This window comes from Polypterus senegalus, chromosome 11, assembly GCF_016835505.1.
Source record: "Polypterus senegalus isolate Bchr_013 chromosome 11, ASM1683550v1, whole genome shotgun sequence".
NCBI classification, from domain to species: domain Eukaryota; kingdom Metazoa; phylum Chordata; class Cladistia; order Polypteriformes; family Polypteridae; genus Polypterus; species Polypterus senegalus.
The window spans coordinates 80214474-80231830 of record NC_053164.1 but is presented as its reverse complement, the minus strand read 5'-3'; the positions used below and the strand labels follow the sequence as shown (position 1 = coordinate 80231830).

Sequence of the window (17357 nt, the reverse complement as noted above, 5' to 3'; positions counted from 1 at the left end):
CCTGTCCTTAATAAATAATCTAAAACACACATCTTTTTTTCCTACAAAAATGAAAGAGAAAACTATGACAAAACCAATCTTTAAGATTTCCTTTCATATATGACATCAAATGTTTCATGCTTGAATAAAAACAGATGAAAATATTCTTTTTATATTTTTATTCAATTGTTTTGTCATTAAATCAACTTTCATTCCCTTTTTTCTGCTCAAATTAGTCTACACATTTTAATGTTGTAAATGAAGGGCAACAGGCCAAAACAAGGATAACATGATTTATTTGAATTCCATAACCTTTGAAACCTTCCATTATCTGGAATTAATGAAAGGTTTTAAATCTGTTTCTTTAAAATCTTAGAGAAAATTTAAATGTGGAAGAAAGGAAAGCGGTGAGGAATACTATCAGAATTCCATTGCATTTTGTTGATTTGCAATAAGCTGAGACTGACACAAACATGCGTGCTCACTGTTGCAAAGAACAGTTGCCACAACAGTGCTTGATCAGTAAATTGAAGTGATGTATGCTATTTTCTTTTCATGTATAGAAAGCAAAGATTTTGTTTCAAAAAGAATTGGAAGCACTGAGTGAGATCTTCTGTTCATCCTTAAGAGTAGCCTGGCTTACGGCAGCTATAAAATGCTCCCTTTCATTTGCCCTTGGTATAGAAAAATCTGACTCATTTTCTTTTATTAATGTTCTACATTGTAATGTTCTCATCTTGTTGCTTCATTGGGCAGGTCACATTTTTTAACGTGCTGAGTTAACTAAAGTAATTCCTTGCCTGGTTTATAATACTATCCTATGCTTTGCTTTTCTGTGTGCTGTTATCCTCCTATATGTTTGCAGTAAGTGTGTGATTTTAAAGTGGAATAATTCTCCTGTTCACCAATCTAATATGATCATGCAATCAATTAGACCAAACAGCAGTGCTACTCTTGTAACCTCAATATAGCCAGTTCCAAATTGTAAATGCAGGAAAAGGCTTCCTCCAGTGTTCTTTTAATAATATTTATTAAATAATATTAAATACCAGTGCTTTAAAATACACTGGTGAGGCCTCATGTGGAATACTGTGTGCAGTTTTGGTCTCCAGGCTACAGAAAGGACATAGCAGTGCTAGAAAAGGTCCAGAGAAGAGCGACTAGGCTGATTCAAGGGCTACAGGGGATGAGTAATGAAGAAAGATTAAAAGAGCTGAGCCTTTTCAGCTTAAGTAAAAGAAGAGTAAGAGGTGACATGACCGAAGTGTTTAAAATTATGAAAGGAATTAGTGCAGTGGATCGAGACTGTTATTTTAAAATGAGTTCATCAAGAACATGGGAACAGCTGGAAACTTGTTAAGGGTAGATTTTGCACAAGCATTATGAAGTTTCTCTTTACACAGAGAACGATAGACATTTGAAATAAGCTATCAAGTAGGGTAGTAGACAGTAAGAGTTTAGGAACTTTCAAAACTAGATGATGTTTTTGTAGAAGAATTAAGTAGATAGGCCTGGTGAGCTTCATTGGGCTGAATGGCCTGTTCTTGTCTAGAGTGTTCTAATGTTCTAATATTTCTGTTTCAGCTGTGACAGTGAAGAAAAAAATTAGAAATTATTACTATTACTTATTATTTGGATGATGCTTTTATTCAAGGGAACTTGCAACATTTGAGAGATAAAATTGGTTACAATTAGTTTATTTTTACAACTGGAGCACAGGGAGGTAAAATGACTTGCTCATGGTCACACAGCGTCAGCCGGATTCAAACTCACGACCTCAGGGTTTTAAGTGCACGCCTTAACCACTATGCCACACTGCCTACCAAAAACATGTACAAATGTGAATGAACATTTTTGACATATTTGTGAACAGAGAAGAATGCTCCAGCTGGAGACAACCATTAAAAAAATGTTTTTTATTAAGGTGTGAGTTACAGCTTAAGAAATTTCAGTTAAGTGTATGACAGACACCTTTCTCATTTTCCTTATTGGTAAATACAAAAATTCTAATTGTTAAGAAAACAATATTTTTGCTTAAAAAGCTTTCAATCTTGGCAGTTAACAACTGGAGTGAAGATGTCTTTTGGCCCTGTTAACAGATGTGCGCACATCTTTTCTTCCTCTTTTTTTATCTGTCATCTGTTTTTTGCATGGCACTTTTTCATATGCTGGTATCTTGGTTATTTATACACAGAAGTCTTGGCAGTAGTCATTACCTAGAGCATTATTTCAGTAATTGAGTGTTTTCATTTCACTGGACAGACCCAAATTAATGTGCAATTTATTTTCAGGGTTAATAATACACTTGTGAATTTAACCACCTCCAATACTGAAAAATAATCCTGAGGAAAAACATCACATTTTGATTTAGATGTAAAGAAAATACAATAAATCCTCTGTATGTCATCTTTTTTTTTCTGTTCTACATTACTTATGTAGTGTAAAACAATTCCACTAATTTACACATTCTTAATGGATGATACAGGTACACTTAAACTGTTAAACCAAAGTTTGTGTACTCTCAACATCGTATCTCGTTTATCAGAGTACATGTTAGCAGTTTGTAAATGGAATATAATAAAATGTTATTTTTTTAACAATTTACTGCACTGTATCCACTTGTTATTTTCTGTAATAAATGTTTTACAAGAATTCTACATTATGAGTATTTTTATGATGACCATAAAGTGTGCATTGGAAACGTATACAAAATTTGGTACACTTTTTCACCTTCTAGCTGTTTAATTAACATTTTACCTTCTGAACATTTAGTGCAGTGAAATAAATTATAGACAAAAGCCTAAAAGAACAAATAACAATGTGTCTCCAACTTCACATCTACACTGTGTGCACAATTATTAGGCAAGTGAGTATTTTGACCATATCATCATTTTTATGCGTATATTCCAACTCCAAGCTGTATTAACTTGAATGCTTATTGGATTTAAGCACGTCAGGTGATGTGTATTTGTGTAATGAGGTAGGGTGTGGCCTAAGGAGATCAACACCCTATATCAAGGTGTGCAGAATTATTAGGCAGCTAGTTTTCCTCAGGCAAAACGGGCCAAAAAAGAGATTTAACTGACTCTGAAAAGTCAAAAATTGTAAAAAGTCTTTCAGAGGGATGCAGCACTTTTGGAATTGCTAAGATATTGGTGTGTGATCACAGAACCATCAAACATTTTGTTGCAAATAGTCAACAGGGTCGCAAGAAACGTGTTGAGAACAAAAGATGCAAATTAGCTGCCAAAGATTTGAGAAGAATCAAACGTGAAGCTACCAGGAACCCATTATCCTCCAGTACTTTCATATTCCAGAGCTGCAACCTACCTGGAGTGCCCAGAAGTACAAGGTGTTCAGTGCTCAAAGACATGGCCAAGGTAAGGAGGGCTGAAACCCAACCACCACTGAACAAGAAACATAAGTTGAAACGTCAAAACTGGGCCAAGAAATATCTGAAGACAGATTTTTTTCAAAGGTTTTATGGACCGATGAGATGAGAGTGACTCTTGATGGACCAGATGGATGGACCTGTGGATCAGTAATGGGCACAGAGCTCCACTCCAACGTGGAGGTGGGGTACTGGTATGAGCTGGTATTTTTAAAGATGAGCTAGTTGGACCTTTTGCATTGAAGATGAACTCAAAATCAACTCCCAAACCTACTGCCAGTTTTTCAAGACACTTTCTTCAAACAGTGATACAGGAAAAAGACCATGATTTTTATGCAGGCCAATGCTCCATCACTTGCATCGAAGTTCTCCACTGCGTGGCCAGCCAGTAAAGGCCTTAAAGATGAAGGAATAATGACATGGCCCCCTTCCTCATCTGACCTAAACCCTATTGAGAACTTGTGGGCACTTCTTAAACGCTAGATTTACGGGGGAGAAAAACAATACACCTCTCTGAAGAGTGTCTGGGAGGCTGTAGTCACTGCTCCACAAAAAGCTGATCGTCAACAGATCAAGAAACTGACAGACTCCATGAATGGAAAGGCTTATGACTGTTATTGGAAAGAAGGGTGGCTATATTGGTCATTCATTGATTGATTTATTTTTTTTGAAATGTCAGAGATGTTTATTTGTAAATTTTGAGGTGTTTGTTTATTGTTCTCACTATAACAGATGAAAATAAACAAGTGAGATGGGAAAATTTTAATTTTTCCTTTAGTTGCATAATAAATCTGCACACTAATAGTTGCCTAATAATTGTGCGCACATATGTATTTCCCTGATGATGTTCACACTCACATTTCTGTTGTGAAACATTCAGGTTTCAGGTTTATTAACATTTTGGATTGACTGATAGCACTGTGTTTGTTCCATATTAAAATTAATCCTCAAAAATACAACTTGCCTAATAATTCTGCACTCCTGTAGATGACCATGTAAACAAACAATCAAGTAAATCTTGAGTTCTTCATTTTAGCTGCAAATATATCATTCACTGGGTGTGCATTGTGGTGTGTAATTAATGGCTTGCAGTTTTTAACATAGTGTACTGCAAAATACACAGTACAGGCATTTGAATAATAGAAGATTTGGATAATGTGAAATCTTGTTTGGCTTTATTACCATCCAGCAGGTATTATATACTAAATACTGATTTTGTAAAAAAGCAGAGGGGAAATGTACATAATGTAAAAGCTAAGAAATTCACATCAAATCAGAATTCAGGAGTATTTAATACAAGAAAGTAACATTTATATTACATTATGCAGTTATAAATGTAAAATTAACCTTTATCTTGTATCCTTTACAGTTTAACAATGTCGAAGATTACAAAAGTAGCAAAGGCTGCCAAGAAGACAGATGTAGGCACTACAATTCGAGCCATAGTCCGTGCAGGACAGGCAGCTCCCGGTCCGCCACTTGGACCCATCCTTGGGCAGGTAGGCTAAAAATGTCTTCTGTACTCATACAAAATGTTTAAAGGTGAACAGAAAAGGGTGTAGTATTCAAAAAATTGCCATTAAACATATTGAACAGTATTAACAATGCAGTAAAATGATTTTCTGCAGAAAGATTTATAACAGTGGGACAGAATCTCATTTATTCTTTTTTTTCTTACATGTATTTTATCATGTTCATATATCAATGGTTATTTTGTTATTGAAATTCATTTTTTGATAAACAAGAATTGTATTATTTTGAATGGATTGTTCATTAGGTAGTATGGTGAGGTGTTACTCCACTGCGTTGCCCTCATAGTGCTAGTATTTGTGGTTCATTACTTAGCTATGATGCTTCTGTTGTGTGCATGTACAAACTGGATTCCAAAAAAGTTGGGACACTAAACAAATTGTGAATAAAAACTGAATGCAATGATGTGGAGATGGCAAATGTCAATATTTTATTTGTAATAGAACGTAGATGACAGATCAAACGTTTAATCCGAGTAAATGTATCATTTTAAAGGAAAAATATGTTGATTAAAAATTTCACGGTGTCAACAAATCCCAAAAAAGTTGGGACAAGTAGCAATAAGAGGCTGGAAAAAGTAAATTTGAGCATAACGAAGAGCTGGAAGACCAATAAACACTAATTAGGTCAATTGGCAACATGATTGGGTATAAAAAGAGCTTCTCAGAGTGGCAGTGTCTCTCAGAAGCCAAGATGGGTAGAGGATCACCAATTCCCACAATGTTGTGCAGAAAGATAGTGGAGCAATATCAGAAAGGTGTTACCCAGCGAAAAATTGCAAAGACTTTGCATCTATCATCATCAACTGTGCATAACATCATCCAAAGATTCAGAGAATCTGGAACAATCTCTGTGTAAGGGTCAAGGCGTAAAACCATACTGGATGCCGTGATCTCCGGGCCCTTAAACGACACTGCACCACAAACAGGAATGCTACTGTAAAGGAAATCACAGAATGGGCTCAGGAATACTTCCAGAAACCATTGTCAGTGAACACAATCCACCGTGCCATCCGCCGTTGCCAGCTGAAACTCTACAGTGCAAAGAAGAAGCCATTTCTAAGCAAGATCCACAAGCTCAGGCATTGTCACTGGGCCAGGGATCATTTAAAATGGAGTGTGGCAAAATGGAAGACTGTTCTGTGGTCAGACGAGTCACGATTCAAAGTTCTTTTGGAAATCTGGGACGCCATGTCATCCGGACCAAAGAGGACAAGGACAACCCAAGTTGTTATCAACGCTCAGTTCAGAAGCCTGCATCTCTGATGGTATGGGGTTGCATGAGTGCGTGTGGCATGGGCAGCTTGCATGTCTGGAAAGGCACCATCAATGCAGAAAAATATATTCAGGTTCTAGAACAACATATGCTCCCATCCAGACGTCATCTCTTTCAGGGAAGACCCTGCATTTTTCAACAAGATAATGCCAGACCACATTCTGCATCAATCACAACATCATGGCTGCGTAGGAGAAGGATCCGGGTACTGAAATGGCCAGTCTGCAGTCCAGATCTTTCACCTATAGAGAACATTTGGCGCATCATAAAGAGGAAGGTGCGACAAAGAAGGCCCAAGACAATTGAACAGTTAGAGGCCTGTATTAGACAAGAATGGGAGAGCATTCCGATTTCTAAACTTGAGAAACTGGTCTCCTCGGTCCCCAGACGTCTGTTGAGTGTTGTAAGAAGAAGGGGAGATGCCACACAGTGGTGAAAATGGCCTTGTCCCAACTTTTTTGGGATTTGTTGAAACCATGAAATTCGGAATCAACATATTTTTCCCTTAAAATTATACATTTTCTCAGTTTAAACTTTTGTTCCGTGATTTTATGTTCTATTCCGAATAAAGTATTAGAAGTTGGCACCTCCACATCATTGCATTCAGTTTTTATTCACGATTTGTATAGTGTCCCAACTTTTTTGGAATCCGGTTTGTATGTTGTTTGTTGGCTTCTCTGGATTTTCCCCTTAAATCCATACACACACGAAGTAATTATCTTGAGTAAGGCTTTGTGATTTGGAATTGTAATTTTTTTTTTTTTTTGTGCAGCATGGTGTGGGTGACAATACAGAGTGAGCATTTCTCCTCCTTTTCAAATGTTTATCATTTCAGTTTGTAGAAGTCAGAAAATGAATAGGTACACGATAAAGCTCTCTTTAAAATAAGTAATGAAAAGTAATAAAGATTAATCTAAATAAGTGTTTCTATGCTAATCATGAGAGGTTATGATTTACATAATTTATATGTAAAGCATCCATATATATTTTCAAAGTAGTAAGAGCAAACTTTCAGGGATTGTCCCATCTAGGAATGTCAAAATAGCCAAATATTCACCTTGCAGCATTCACGTCAAAAATGAGCATGCATTCAAATATACAGTATTTGAAAGTAGGTTACAAATTCAGAGTGCTGCATGCACATCGGAACGTTACATGCTTTTTAAAGATGATCTTATATAATTAATATTTTTGACTTTTTTCTTGTGAAGTGTCCATAATGTGTGTGTAAAGCATGAATTACTTATGACTCTGGCGCTGTTGTTTAACAGAGACATGTGAAAACTGCAGCTTTCAAACCAGTATGAGTACAACGGGATAAAATTGTATTCTCATTGTGCACAAAGTGACAAAGAAAGTGAAGCTGGGATCATATTGCAGTGCCAGCAATGCGCATAAAAAACCCAGACAAATTACTAATGATTGCACAGATACTTTTGTTATGTTACAGCCAGGGTTTATTCAAAGACTCATGATTATTTTATGTTTTATTTTTGTTTTTGTTACACTTGAATTGTTTTTTTGCTCATGTGTTAATTTTTTTTAATAATTTGTTAATGATGTACTATATCTTTAATCTCTAAGTGTGTTACCATTCTGAGTGCTTTATGGGTGGAGCCACAAGAGACAGGTCCTCCCTGATGTTAGAAAGAAAACAGTGCAGTAGTAAGATAACATTGGAATGTATTATTATTGCTTTTCCTTGATTTATTTAGTTCTGTCTTTGGATTCTGCTCTTTGGGTTATTGTTTTGGAAATTTCTTGGTTATCCCAGATTATCTTTTTAAGCATAGTCCTTTATGCTGTTTAGGAACATTTTTGCTTTTGTCATCTATATCTGTCTATTATAAAAGAAAATCTTGAGAAAAGACTTTTGCCAAGAGATTTTTCCAAGTCCTGCGAGATGAGAGTATTGCCTAGAGATTTTGTCAAATCCCACTCTCCTCTCAACCATTTTCAAACAAACCTCAGTCGTGTGAATGCTCTTGTCAGACACAGTTCCTGCCCTCTCAGCTCTTATAAATTTTTACTTTTTCCTCATTTTAAGTCGTTTATGAAAATCCTCAGTTTCATCTTTTAAAGAAGCTTTTCTGTACAGTATTTTTAGACATACAATCTATTTGTTTCCTTGGATGTAGTAATTTTATGGACAATAATTTTATATGTTGTAAATGACACGTCAATGACTAAGGAAAGAAAAAACGGCAGTGGGTCAAAAAGAGGCCCAAAAATCAAAAAAGAACAATAATAATCTAAGTGTAAATTTGGAAAATTGGGAAAGTATTAATCAGCCTGGACCAAGTGTAATTGAAAACCTAGCAGTTTCAAGCAGGGTTGGAAATAAAAGACTAAAAGACAAAGTAGAATGCCGTAAAGAGGTTTAAAAGCTTTGGCGTAATACACATGCAGAGTAAGTTAGAGATTATGAAAGTACTAAAATTTGAAAGTCTCAAAAAAAATGATAGTAAGGATTGCATTAACACTAACAAACAGAAATTATTCCTCGGTGAAATAATGGAACAGCGAAAAGAGATCGAATGTATGGACATAGAGGATATGACAGAAGTATGTAGATATTATTCGGCTTTAAAGTTTAAGTCAGACACTTGTAGATCGTCTAATTCATGTTGCCATCAGAGAAAAGTAGTGTTTTTTCACAATGAATAGGCATATCCGAGAGAATTAAAAGATTTTTCGTTTGGTGAAAGTGAAATCCACAAACACTACAGGCAAAATATTTGCATCTACAATAATCTATTCGCGTTCACATCATTCAATGATCAAAATGTAGATTTACACGATTCTGGACCATGCGCTATGAGAATCTGTGGTCCCACAACAATTAAAGCTACTATAAGTTTAATTTTGAAGAAACCACAGTTCGGCCAGGTTTATATTTATGATCACGGAGAAGAGATGCAACATAGAGTCGAAACAGTTAAATGATCGAACGTATTAGAAATTCTACAGCCAATAACTGATACAAATCCATACGTCGAAAAGTATTATACTTTACACAAAATTTATCTGCCAAACACTGACAAAGAAGTTTTCTTGGATTTCTATATGAATCCGAAAGATCACGGTCACATTTATAATGAACTAACATGTGACGAATTGTCAGCGATAATAGTTTTGAAAGACAGAGATATCAAAGACAGAAGTTTACAAAGTATTTGTGTGTTAATTTCAAAGCCAAACAGAATGTAGATGTAGAGTATGTGAGAAACTCTGCGTTAGTTGAGGTAGCTAAATGAGTATTGCTGACTCTGTGAATGCGGTTTAAAATTTTCTAATATAATAAATGAAAATAAGAAATATGACATTAATTTTCCATTGTCATTAATGTGAAAGGATACCATATTTTGCTTACTACAATGGATGCTCAGCATTTCTGCCACAAAACAGCTGTAAATTGTTGTTCGCAGATTTATGAGTGAATTGTAATGGCATGTAGAGTAAAAAAATACTTTTAGGGTTCCTAAGAAGTGTCTGAAAAGTTATATAAGTGGTAGTAAGCTGTAGATTTCAGAGCAGAATACTGAGATAGAAAAAAATCTGTTCTAAAATTGCATTATTCAATACATCTGCATAGGGGTGTATTTCAGATAACTACTCCAAATTATAAATAAAAATAATCTTTAAAATATACCATTCTTTTATGTTCAAAAGTCAGTTTTTGCCTTTTTAAAAATACTTTTGAATAACATTGTTATAGTGACATTCTGTCTGACAGCCCTAGTTCCATCACTCCCTGTAAACAGATTTTTAAGAATTTTGTTTTTTTTATTATGTGATAACCTTCCACATTCAGTAAGTCATTTTCATTCTTAGTTTTCTCACATTGAGTTTGACATGACATTTCTAATTTGTCTCCCATAATAGTTGTGCATGAAGGTCATTGCATATTGACTGCTTACCTCATTCTGTCACAGAGACCACGTTAAAAATCAATGATGATATATATTTAAGTGCCTCCTGTAATAATGGATTATATCCTTTGTACCCTTCTGTAGTCAACTTGAAATGACAAGTGAAGAAAACAACTCCACATGTATAGGATGATTTACTAAGACTTGCCTAATGCTACTACTATTCAGGGTATGGGCTTCAAACAAAGAAGTAGAAACCATTTTGGTTCAGTTACTGCTTTGTAAAACAACATCTTTTTTGCTTTAAATCTGTTTCCCTTGAACTTTTGAAAATCACAGCTATAATGTGAATATCACTCAAAACTGGACAATGAGGCGATACTCGTGCAGTTTTCTTCAGCATTGGGATTGGGTTTGGGCTCGGGCTCGGGCTCAAGCTCCACCCATAGCCCCTCCTCTTGCCTGTATTTTGACTCATCTGTTCCTGTCAGTGTATTTTGCTATGTAGAATTAATCAGGAGGCAGTTGTGTACTTGGAGAAAGCAGACAAATAAAATAAGTAGCCTAGAGGTCTTTGTTCTACCTTTGTGCTCATTTGTCTTTGTGAAAACCCTTGTTAAATTCTCCCAAGCTTCTGGATATTTATTTTGGACATTTTTAGTTAATTTGCATGATTATGGCTAACAGTACTACATATTTTTGGACTGTGTCTTACTTAGTGCTTTTTTGATACTTTTGTCTGATTTTGTGTCTACCTTTCAGTGTTTTGGCCTCTGTTTGTTTAATGATTTATGGACATACACGTATGTAAAGTAGGCTTTGTTTTTACCTCTTTACCATTGTTTATTACCTGTCTGCTCTTATAGGTCTTTACCCCAACTTTGGTTAACCCAGCCAGTTATGCTTCACAGGACGACATGCTGTACTACACCTTTATGGTTCAGCTTTTCAAGCAGGGTGGCTGGGATGGGAGCTATTTGGCACATGCTCCTTTTTCTGTGTGCATGTCCATCTGACATGTATCTGACATATTATTAATACATGTTTTATGCATTCCTTTTTTATGATAAAACGGAATGCAAAGATATACTGTATTCTGTTATCAGACATGGCACATAAGCTTCTTCATTTTTCACACTATTACGCAAGATCTTAAAATGGGTCACTATGAAGAGGATAAGCAAGATCCGCATTTTATAATTTGGAAAAAAAGTCTTCTGCGGAACAGATAAGAGATGATGTTAATTCTGTAATTCTGAATGTAATTAACTTGTCTGTTGGAGGCAGAATGTAAAATAATCTAAATACAGTTTTCTTTGTTTTTTTTGGCATTTGGCAAACATATTGGGCGTGAAAGGCATTGAATTCCTGTAGTGTATTAAATACTTCTAGCAGTGCTGGTGAGCTTTGTAACGTGCTCCTTCAAAGTACAGCTGGTCTTTAGTGGATTATCAGAATCTGAATCATCAATGTGAACAGATTTAGTTTAATTAAAAATCCTGGATTTAGCTCCCCCAAACGTCCAAACTTTGTTCTCCCTGGCTTTAATTCACTACAATGAATATTTAAAAATTCTTGGAAATTATGTCTATACTTATTAAAAATTAATTTTAAAATATTGATTTGATTGCTTTATTGTAATTTGTGAGTACTATTTCATAAAGTCATGTCCCTAAAAATGATGCCAATCATTCACAGGTCTGTATTGCATAGGTTTTTGTTTTTTTGTATGTATTTAATTAACGAAGCTGACTCCAATAAAATGTTCATTGAATTATCTGGATATTTGGCAAGAAGAAGACAGTAAGTCATTTTAAAAGATATATAATATTAGACAGGACATGTTATTACATAGTGGGACTTTTGAGTTATCAGCGAGAAGTAGAAAATGAAATGTGTGTAAGCAGACATAGTAGAATATTATCTTGTGTAGCAGAAACAACTATTAGAATAATTCCTATTATTTTGGAAGATATCATGCTTCTAATAGATATAGGCATTGAAAGACTCATAAATTATGTATTATTAAATCTATTTAGTGCACCTGATATATAGACAGTATACTAGTATGGCTCATAATGTTGTTCAAGGTTAAGGACAGATTGAGATTACTTTGTTTTATTGAATTTACTCTTGTGACTTCAGTGTTCTCCTACAATTCAAATATATATATTCATATATTGTTAAGTTGGTTGATCGTGTCAGATTCCACCAGCATGAGGCTGAATTGTCTACCCATAGTGACATGCTCTCAATATAGTACCGTTTAAGGATACTCAGAGTTATAGTACAGACTAATAGCAATGTTTATTTATACATAGCAATTTTTCATAGAAAAATATAGCTGAAAGTACTTTACAAATAATAATTAAAAACCATAATTACAAAAATAAGCTAGACATGCAAACAATTATATAAATGTTATAAAATACATAGTAGTATCTCAAAAAGTCTTAGAGATAGTTATAATTAAAGAACTTCAAACTAAGTAATTAGTTGTTCACTTTGTTAGAAAAGATTGTCCAAGAAGCATTATCACAGTGCAGAAGAGTAGAAAGATCAGCTTAGTAAATACTGGTACAGTGTGGAAACTGGCAAGGAAACAGTGTTATCAGATTTGAGACACAATGGGATAGTATTGCAGTTTTTGTTTTATGTTTTTATGTTCTTCAGTACAGAAAGTGCTGCAGTTCAATATATTTCAATATTATTCCTCTTTTACTTGCCTTGCCTTGAAATTCAAGTTGAAGTCAAGTCTCTGTGTGCAAACATGTGGAATGAATTAATTTTTTACACTTGGAAAACGTTTCAATCAATCAGTACCACTTATATAATTTATTTATTTATTGCAGAAGCAGAATTTAAGTATCCAAATAATGAATCATCTAAATTCACATTTGTTAATTTAAAGCCTAGAGCTTAAATTCAACTAATCTCTATTTTTCCTACTAATCTACACATCATACTTAGCAATCTAAAAATGAAAAAATAGATGTAAAAATAGTTTTTTTTTAAACATAAACAACTGCAATATCTATGTCTGATAAGTATACATCACCTTTAATGTAGCATCACTTGAACTATCAATCAAAAAAAAATGTCTTCAGAAAGGTTTGCAGATTTATTAAAAATCAAAAACTAAAATCCCTCATTTATTTAAGTATTCAGACCTTTTGCTGTGGCACTGCAAATTGTGGCGAGGTGTGTCATGTTTGCTTTAGATGTTTGTAGAACTTGACTGGAGACCACCTGTGGCAAACTGAAATGGTTGGACATTGTGTATATAAGGTCCTACAATTCACATTGCATGTCAGGACAAAAACCAAGCCATGAAATCCAGGACACTCTTTAGACATCTGCAATCAAATTATGGTAACGCATAGATCAGAGCAAAGGTAAGATCAGAGCAAAGGTATAAAATCATTTCTAAAACTCTGAGTGTTCCCAGGAGCATGATGCTCTCAATAATCATGAAATGGAAGAAGTTTGGAACCACCAGTATTCTTCCTAGAGCTGGCTGTCTGATCAAACTAAGTAACTGTACAAATACTGTGCACTTTCCTGACCAAGAATCTAAAGGTCACTCTAACAGAGCTTCAGTAGTCCTCTTCTGAGATGGCAGAACATTTGAAAAGGACAACCATCTCAACAGCATTCCCTGAATCTATTTATGGTGGAGTGACTAGACAGAAGCCACTCTTTGAGTAATGGGTGTATGATGTCCTTTAAACTCTGGGAGTATGAGGAAAAAGATTCTCTGGTTTGATGAGACAAATATTGAATTCTTTGGGCAGAACTCCAAACACAATGTTTGGTGAAGATCAGACACTGTCCATCACCTGCCTAGTACAATCACTACAGTGAAGCTTGGTGGTGGCAGCATCATGCTATGGGGGTTTCTGTCAGCAGCAGGGACGAGGAGACTGGTGAAAATTGAGGGTAGAATGAATGCAGTGAAATACAGAAAGGTTCTTGAAAAAAACCTGGTTCAGAGTGCACACAACCTCACACTGTGACAGCCAAGAAAACACTGGAACGACTTCAGGTTTATGTGAGTGTCCTTGAGTGGCCCAGCCAAAGCCCAGACTTAAACCCAATAGAACATCTGTGGAGAGACCTGAAGATGATGATACATACACTTCCTATCAAATCCAACAGAGTTTGAGAGGACCTCCCAGGGTGAAAGGAATAAACTGTACAAATTTAGGTGTACAAAGCTTGTAAACACTTACCCAAGAAGACTCAAAACTATAATTGCTGACAAAGATACTTCTACAAAATACTGAATTAATGGTCTGATTACTTGTATGAACATCAGATTGGAATTTTTGATTTTTAATAAATTTTCAAACCTTTCTGAAAACATGTTTTCACTTTGTCATTATGGGTTATTGAGTATAAATGAATGGGTGAAAATGGCAAATTGATCCATTTAAAATGAAATCTACAACAAAGTAAAGTAGGTAGAAATTGAAGGGGCCAAAATATTTTCTGAATCCACTGTATCTGGCCAATATGGCAGGGTAGAAAGAAGAAAGGCACTTCTCAAAAAGGTCCATCTGGACTCCCAACTGAAGTGTGCCAAAAAAACACCTGTAGGATCCTACGGAAGGTTTTTTGGTCAGATAAGATAAAAAAATGAAATAAATACAAAACTTTATGCTTGGCGAAAACAATCACAGCTAATCACCATTATCTATCTATCTATCTATCTATCTATCTATCTATCTATCTATCTATCTATCTATCTATCTATCTATCTATCGATTGATCAACTTGGCAGGATTAGCCATGTCAAAATCCCATCCTATATCCAACTAGAAATTTTTACAATTACTTGAAGGTTGCTGTTCATCAGCAAAACACAACTTGCCTTCCCCAACTGCAAAGAGGAGTGGGGCAAGATTCCAAAATCTAGGGGTGCTAGCCTTATGCAACACTACTCCAAAGACTAGTAGCTGTTGCTGCATGCTGCCAAAGCTGAGGTTTCCTCTACTTCCACTTACTGACATAGGGGTTGGTGCGTATTCAATTTTGATGTTTAAAGTTGTATGTTATCATGTTGATGCTCTGTATTTCCCTTTTTTCTTTTAAAACACCTTTTTTCTTTTTGTTAGCTTTGTTGCAGTATATGCCAGGCTTACACTTTATACCAAAGCTAACTTGGTCTGTTATCATGGAATTTTGCCTTAATACAGCTGCTTTATAGCGTCCCACGTGTACAGTCTTATGTGCACATGGACAGCTGCTTTAAGCAAACAGACTTAGTACCTTAGCATAAGCAGACCAAACTGTTAAGCTATTCTTGTGCCAATCACCAAACCAAGTGCCAGCTCATAACACTACTACTGTTTGCAAATGTCTTGTCTTCAGCTGCTGACCCCTGTAGGTATATGGCAATCACCTACACCAGGAGCTCTTACAAATATACCTTGAATATATCATAATAAAGATTCCTGTTTGTTATTTTGGTTCACCTATGCTACAGTTAATGTTAACTATATTGTTTATATGAGTGTTCAGTATCTATACTTGTACAGCTGCCTCAAGCAAAGAGACATGCTCTGTACAAGCAGATCAAATGGTTGTCTTCAGACCTGAGCTACACCTGTGCCAATCACCAAAGCAGGTGCCTGTTCACAGTGCTGCTTTGTATTGAAGACGCCTCTTCTGAGCTAACCCCTGTAGAAATATGACAATCAGCCACAGCAGGTACTCTTAATAATATACCTTGACCCAATCAAACAGTATAAAATACATACTATAAAGTACCATTAATAAAAACACAGCAAACCTGATGGTAGCAAAAGTAGGAAACACATATGAAAAGAGACTTTAAAGATAAAGAAATGTATTTGAAAATGAGTCATATTGAAAATACTTAGGGAGAAAATAAGCTGGTGGAAGATGAGTCTTTTAAAGTTTAGATACAGAGCTGCTTCAGATTGGTGTTCAGTCCAAAGAGGTCCTTGTCAGTTTCTTTGGGCTCTTCTCCATCTCAGGACTGTTCACTTTTCTCCCTCCTATTCTGCCCTGCCTGCCTTCTGCCCCTCCCTATCTCTTGATCAGCCTAGCATCCATCCAAACTTAAAGGCCTAACTTCATCTTGAATTAACAATGATTACAAGACTTATAAATCAGTGTTTGCCTTTCTCAGGCAGTTTGCCCATTCCAATCCTAATTACCTCAGGTCTAATAAATTAACAATTTCTTTAAGATTCTAAAAGAATGATCTAAAATGTTCAAGTCAGTAACGATGTAGAATTTAAAAACAATCTATAGCAGTTTGTAAGCATTTTGAATTTCAAATATTAAAATGGCTTATTTTTATACCTATTAACTTGGTCACATACAGATTTAATGTGAACACTGCAGCTCTCTTCAAATATGACAAGTGCTTTTGCTGGAGGTTCCTTGTACTTAAAATTCCCAAATCATCCCAGCATGACAGGTTGAAAGAGACCCACAATGCAATGAGTGTGCCTCTCCATTTTCAGCATAATACCATCAGTTTTAATGCTAAGAATACAAAATTTACCCTTACACGAACTTTAAGTCAACCTTCAAGATTTTCTGTTATATAGAGCAGAGAAAGTGTCATGCTAGCCATCATCTATAGTTAAAAAACAGGGTGGAGACAAGCTGCAATCTCTTTTTCTTCTTCCATTTGAAAATTAAATACTTGCTTTTTAATGCTACACAGGAGGCTGTTCATTCAACTGATTACAACTATTCAACCAGAAACACAAATAGCCTTCTCATTGAAGTGATGGATGAAGATAAAATGCAGATGAGAAAAATCCAACAATGTGGCATTATATGTATGGATTAGCATAACACGTGATGAATTCAATCACAATTGTCAGTGCAATCTTAAATATTCTAACTGTAACAATGTACTATATCCCTATTTCTGTATACAGTACAAGAAATTCCAATGTGAAAGTCACATTTATGGTGATTTTAATATGACAGTGATGGCAAATAGATAGAATGGCTCATTTCAGACTACCTCTTCATTGTAACATGGTGGAAATCAAAATAAACTTAGACACTTGAATTAAATGAAAAAAGAGCACTTTTTCACAGAACTTCAAAAATAATAACATAATGAATGATAATATACTCAAATAATGAAAACAATGACATTTAATTTGTATTACATGATGCTTAAATTGAGCTGTAAATAGCATCTCTTTTTCAATCCTGAAAGAAAATTCTACACAATTTATTTTACATTTTTTTGTCATGTTCATATCCAGGATAAATGCATTTTAAAAAAATTAAGTACATCTGAGATTCAGGTCTGG

The 17357-nt window shown here is 35.1% G+C and overlaps 1 protein-coding gene across 1 annotated transcript in view; it reads left to right on the top strand.

Annotated features, from left to right (window-relative positions):
- mrpl11 (mitochondrial ribosomal protein L11) overlaps positions 1–17357 on the top strand; it is a 404609-nt gene that overhangs the window by 26628 nt on the left and 360624 nt on the right. Inside the window, exon 2 of the mRNA XM_039769143.1 lies at positions 4740–4869. Within this exon, the coding sequence (XP_039625077.1) occupies positions 4747–4869 (123 nt within the window). The 5' untranslated portion in view covers positions 4740–4746. The remainder of the gene's footprint in view (positions 1–4739; positions 4870–17357) is intronic.